Genomic DNA, 6000 nt, shown 5'->3' on the forward strand with positions numbered 1-6000 from the left:
TTTTACCAACTAGCTAAAAAGGAAGATTCTGCTTTACAGCACTAGGAAGTTTTGATACATCTCAGGAATTTTTCACATTATCATCAACAACTCACTAGCTAGCTGGAATATAACTACATTTACAAATATTTTCATCTTCTCAATAGATAGATTTTAAGGGCAAAAAAATCAACTTGTTTAATTAAAAACAAACTAGCGGGTTGGACAGAAGGTGCACAGTCATTATTTGAGTAATTATATTAAAAAAATCCAATTAGTTCCTAATTGCACTTACAAATTTAGGACCTAGTTCTGCAATGTCTACACTTAGCCCAAACTCACACTAAATACAGACTCAACAGTCTGCATGACTTGCATAAAAATAGCCAAGTTCTGATATTTTCATCTTCACTGTTCATCATTAAGAATGTTTTGGGTAAGTGCAATTAAAATGAGTTCTCTAAGCAAAATTTTTTTAATTGCATTTGAAGAAGGAACAAGACTATTAAAGAACAGATTAATACACAAAAACCAGGAAAAAGCAACAACATGCTGTGATTCAAAGTATGCTACTGTAACAAAAACAATGTTCTGCTATCTAAATTACTAGCATTTCTACAGATAGCCATAATTCTAAATTCACAAATTAAAATTACATACATCCTTTGAGTCAATACGATAAAGAGAAACCTATTTTCTTCAACTGCAAACAACAGATAAAAGGACCTGTAACAAGGCGCTAGAGGAACACGCACTTCCAAGCTGCAGACTGAAGTTAATGCAAGTTTCACCACTTTCTTTAAATGGAGAAAGATTGGGGTCTATATGAATCTTAAAGGTACGACATATGCTCAAATTTACATAAAGGCAGTCACATAACACTTCAAAAGAGCCACTGTATGAAGTAAGAGCTTTCCTCTAAGCCTTTGAAGGACACCTACTTCAACCTGCAGGAGTATCAGCAGAAACTCTACCATAAATTAGTAAAAGGTTTGCTACAAATCAAGTTTACATATAGTCTTTTCACATCTAACACCTAGTTTTGAATTTTAAAATGCATTTTACCCTTTTGAATAGTTTGTGTTTCTACCATTTTTCCTTTTATTATACTAAAGCTCTCCAAAACCACTGAACTTAAAATATCTGGGTAAGCAAGAACATGCGTGTCAGTTCACAGAAAACCACACACACAGTTTGTTCAGTCTCCTGAAGTGTCAGGGTTTTGTGCACGCACTCATATACTCAACTGAGGACACCCATACGTTACTGATTGCCTATAAAACCAGTCACTGAAATTGCACTCGTGGACATCTCCCGCAATATCTATCTTTAATTACCCCTTCTCACACATCCTTCTAACTACTGTCCTAAATTCCTCGATATATTTTCATCCTCCTCTGTAATTCTGCCTCTCCAATGACAGGTAAGTTCTTAAGTAATATTGTTCTTTGGAATAAAAAAAAAAATAAATAGCAATGTCACTGTGACCTTGGAAGCATCTCTTTCACATGCAAGATACTTATTATCTAGGTTCAAGACATAGCAAACCTCAGTATGAGAACATACACCTCTGTAGTACAGCACAGAAACAGCTTTTTTTTTTTTGAGAATACTTTCCAACGGATGGCCAAGCCGGAGCTCAGTCTGGTGAACTACAGCAGTGCTTGGTACACCCGGTTTCAAACATTAAGCTACTAATAACGAGATAGTTGTAAAGCCTCCTGATGTACTCACTGTTGCCTGCTGTGACACCTTACAGGGAATGAAGGCCATCAGCAGTCATCACAAGGAGACAGATTTATTTCACCTGGTTTCTGTTTTGCTACCAGGGTGAGTAATCCAAACTCACATCAGCTGAACCTTAAACCTGAAAATTCCATTTCAAAGTAATTTGTTTCCAGCTTTCACTTAAATACAGTCAAAGGACACTGCGAAAACAATAAATTCCCTGCTAAGTGGAATAAAGACAGAAGTTTTGGAAGCATTTGTGACTCCAGAGTGGAGTAATGTTCATGACAATTTGCCTTTCCTTCTTTAAAACAGCTTAAAAATTAAAAAAAAAAAAAAAATCAAACGTGTGAGATACATACAACATTTTCCCATTCAGTATAAAGTCTACCTTTACAGGAAGACCTCTTGCAAGACTTAGCTGACAAGCTGTTTCATCACACCAGCACCTGAACGACAGATCCGAAACACTACAACCGCATGTGAAAGAGCCCGTAGCAAGACACCACTTCAGTGCTGCCAACAGAAGTGATCTGCCACCGAAACCGAACACAAACAAACCAGCAGCTTCACCACAGACAGTAAGTCAATTAATAACGAGCAATGCACTCATCAACACTACTGTGGATACGCATTTCACTGACAACACCCCACGTTTGTGAAGATTATCCAAATCAAGCTCCTGTTATCTGGGGCATCTATGTAATTTGGATAACCTCTAGGTAATCACGCCGATTAGTACAGTGGATTCATGTAATGCCGTTCCACAGCAGCAGAGACACAAAAACTGAACGAGTACAACAAAAAAGGGGTGTAGGAGCCTAGGCATGAAGCCAAGGAGAAGCTCCAAGGCTGGAGAGAGCTGTGGGAAGGCAATACACCCACCAGAGCTGCAGAGCACCTTCAGCTGAAGCCCTCAGGAGGTGGAGATGGGACCTGTGAAGTTCCCCTGCATGTTTTTTAGGTAGAGCAGGTAACAAACGTAGTCTTTGCAGCTTCGCAAGCTATTAGCAAGGTTTTTCCTCAGGCTTCTGAAATTCATTTATTGCAACAGTTGCAACTCCTTCACAGGATAACTGCAAGGGAATCTGGGTCCACGAGCTTCCTCAGGAAGAGACTGACGGCAGCATAGGAAAAGGAAATCATACCTCTTCATGGCTTAAATGGCACAACCTCAATTGCAGGACCTCTCCCTTATCCTATCACCCTCCTGGCTGGATTCCCTTCTCCTCACTTCCTTTTCCCATCTCTTTTCCACCTCCCCATCTCCGTACCATTTTCTCTCCCTAATTTTTTAATCTTTATATCAAATTAGAGGAGCTGTAACCTGGCTGAGGACAGACCTGATAGAGTGGAAGAATTTCATTGTACTTCAAACCCAGAGAAAAGGTTTAGATAATTCAAACTTCGCTGGGGTTTCCCCACCACCACCTCTTTTTTTCCTGATGTTATCCACTGGTCTAATATAAGGCATTACCTCTCCCTACAGCACCTCCCTAATATTTTACATTACCATGGCTACCACAACACTGCTATTAACACAACCCATGACATTTTCCCAATTCTCTTATTACCAATGGTGAGCCTCAGTGCATTCCAAATTTCAGTGCCTTTCACATACATTAAGCTTAGCATGCTCCAGTGATTCAGAATTTCCTCCTGTGAAGGAAAATCAGCTTGGTATAGTCAATAATTTTTGCGGTGTATCATAAAGTTTATCTGATGTGCAAATGTAATTCTCTTTCTGGATGCCTCATCCTGAATCCCTTTTAGGTTGAGACCGCTTGACTTTTTTTTTTTTTATTTGAACAAAATGCCTTTTAAGTCCTAATTTGTACTCCACTCAGTTTTGATAAGACATGACATTATGATATGATGAGTTAGTTGATTCTAAGTAAATTTGACTTATCCCACTTTTTGGGCTGGTATGATTTACAAGGATGTTGCCTTTTAAGATGGGATTGATTTTAATGTAAGCTGACAGAACATTTTTTTTTTTTTTGTGAAACACTAAATCAGAGCAAGGTAACTATGAAAACAAAACAAAGGGAAAATGATGCAAAATTTAAACACCAGAAATTAATGTTCATTAATAAGTGGCACCTGCTTATCTCCATCAAGGAAAACAGAGTGACAAATCAGTTTCCAGAACAATTCCACAAGATGTTCGAAAGTTTGATTTTTATTCATAAGATCAGATGCACGCTACAGCTGCTGAAATGTAATCTGACCATTTTGTGAATACCGTGGAAAGTTCTTGAAATATTTTCCATCAAACAAGCACTATCACGACCACGAATCTTCATGTATCAAAGTAAAAGCATATGTACCCTTCATAAAACTGAAGGATTTTCTAAGATCTTTTCCTATCTGGCTGTTCAGGTGCCATTATATTGAATACTACCCTCATTTCTTTGCAATATCCTTGTACCTTACGATGCAGTGTTTTAAACATGCAAGTTTGTGATGCTGCAGCAATACTTTTCTCTTTGATAGGTAGTTATTTCTCATTTTTACAGCATGAATCACCTATGTAGTTCTGATAGCTAGGTGGGAAAGGGACTGTAAAGGTTTAGCAGTCAGTCTGGGGTATAGATATCTGCTTCAGTCGAACTATCTAGAGGCATCCACGCTCACCCAAACGAGTTGTAAGCAGTTAGTAAACAATTTAGTAGGTAGCAGTTACGTGATGGAGAGGAGCCGGGTGTCTAACAGTGAGAATTCAACGCTTTATAGAGTTGTATTGCTACTGAAATCTAGCTAAATCCTCACGGACTGGGTACAACAACATTCCGAGCAGTCTCATTCATGAGACCACGCAGTTTTGAAGCTAAAGGGCTACAAACAAGCCGGCAGACTGTTTTCTGATTAGCAGTGTTTGCTACAGCGGTAAGAAAACCTGAGTCAGAGCAGCACAGACTGCCATCCCTGCACCTGAGCAGAACAGAAGGGGGACTTCGCCTGTACTTAGGAAACAGTCAATTCAAGCATCTCCCAGGAAAATAAGAGAGGTCTGGTAACAGTACAAAATGCGACAAGAAACCCTGAGAGTTAACTCCGGCGGGAGGACCACTACCCGCTCTGATCGGGGACTTCTTCTGAGAAGAAAAGAGTTGCAACTTCTGAAATCTCCCCCACCTCGGCTCAGAGGTCCTGAGCTCCTTCTCCCTCTACCAAGCTGCGCAGCTACAAGTTCAGAACAAAATTAAACGAAGGAACTTTTGACACAGCCGGGAAGGCGGAGGGCATTCCCCGATCCTGCGGCACATCGCCGCCCAGCCCCGGGGCTGGCTCCCCCCGCCCGGTGCCGCTCCACAGGACCGGCCCCAGGCTCTCTCCAGCGGCCGCTGTTCCCACCGCCGGGGGGACCGGACCCCGCAATTAACGCCCGCGGGGCTTTCGGAGAGCCAGGCGGTAATTCGGGGCCGGTGCGTTCAAGCCGGAGCACCGTGGGGGCACGTCCCCCCCCGCTCCCCATCCACTTGCCGCCGCTGCAGGGCTCGCCCAGCTCCCGCTCCGCCGAGAGCCGCAGCCCGGCACGGCGCCGCCGGCACCCAAGTTTTCACCGGAGCGCTCCGCGGCCGCGCCCGCCCGGCGCAAAACTTCCCGTGGAGAAGCCGACACCGGCGGAAAGTTCAGCGGGCGGCGCGTTAGGGAGCGCACCGCTCCGCCTTCCGCCGCGGACGCGCCTTACCTCCGCGGGCTGCCGCTGCCAGCGCCTCGGCGACGGGCGGTAATCCCCAGAGCGTCGCCAGGGCCAGGAGGAGCGCGGACATCGCGGCGACCGCGCCGCGGAAGCAGCCTGACTGACCGAGGGCCGTCCGCGGGTGCGGAGCGGGTGTGGAGCGGCAGCGCCGCCGCGCGCGCACCGAGCCGCTGCGTGAGGAGCAGCCGCCGCCGCCGCGGCGTCACTTTTCAACGCGGAGCGCGGCTGGGCTCGCCTCGCGCAGCGAGCGGGCAGCGCGGGGCGCCGGCGGCCGGCAGCGCCGCGCTCCGCCCCCGCCCGCCCCCCGCCACGCCCCGCCCCGCGCCGCCGGCCCGCCCCCGGCGGGAAGCGCCGCTCGCCCCTGCCGCTCCCACCCCGGCCTTGGCTTCGCCCTCGACGTTTGAGGTGGTTTTTTTTAAATTCACGCAGACAGACCTCGGGAAGGCTTGGGGGGCAGGGCGGGTGAGTCAGCAGAAAGAAAAAAAGATAAAAAATCCCACAGAAGATCGCGCTGCGGGGATGGCAGCGCCGTGAGAAGGCCGCGTGCCGTGGCCGTCCGCAAACAAAAAGTTGACGTCCAAAGCAGC

General features: G+C 45.5%; 1 protein-coding gene across 1 annotated transcript in view; it reads right to left on the bottom strand.

Annotated features, from left to right (window-relative positions):
- Positions 1-5483, bottom strand: part of LRP1B (LDL receptor related protein 1B) — a gene marked incomplete at both ends in the record, with an annotated part of 755097 nt that extends 749614 nt beyond the window's left edge. Inside the window, one exon of the mRNA XM_082312062.1 lies at positions 5402-5483. Coding sequence (XP_082168188.1) covers positions 5402-5483 — 82 coding nt within the window. The remainder of the gene's footprint in view (positions 1-5401) is intronic.
- Between the last annotated feature and the right edge of the window lie 517 nt (positions 5484-6000).

This window comes from Platalea leucorodia, assembly GCF_965183815.1.
Source record: "Platalea leucorodia genome assembly, chromosome: 5".
Lineage (NCBI taxonomy): Eukaryota > Metazoa > Chordata > Aves > Pelecaniformes > Threskiornithidae > Platalea > Platalea leucorodia.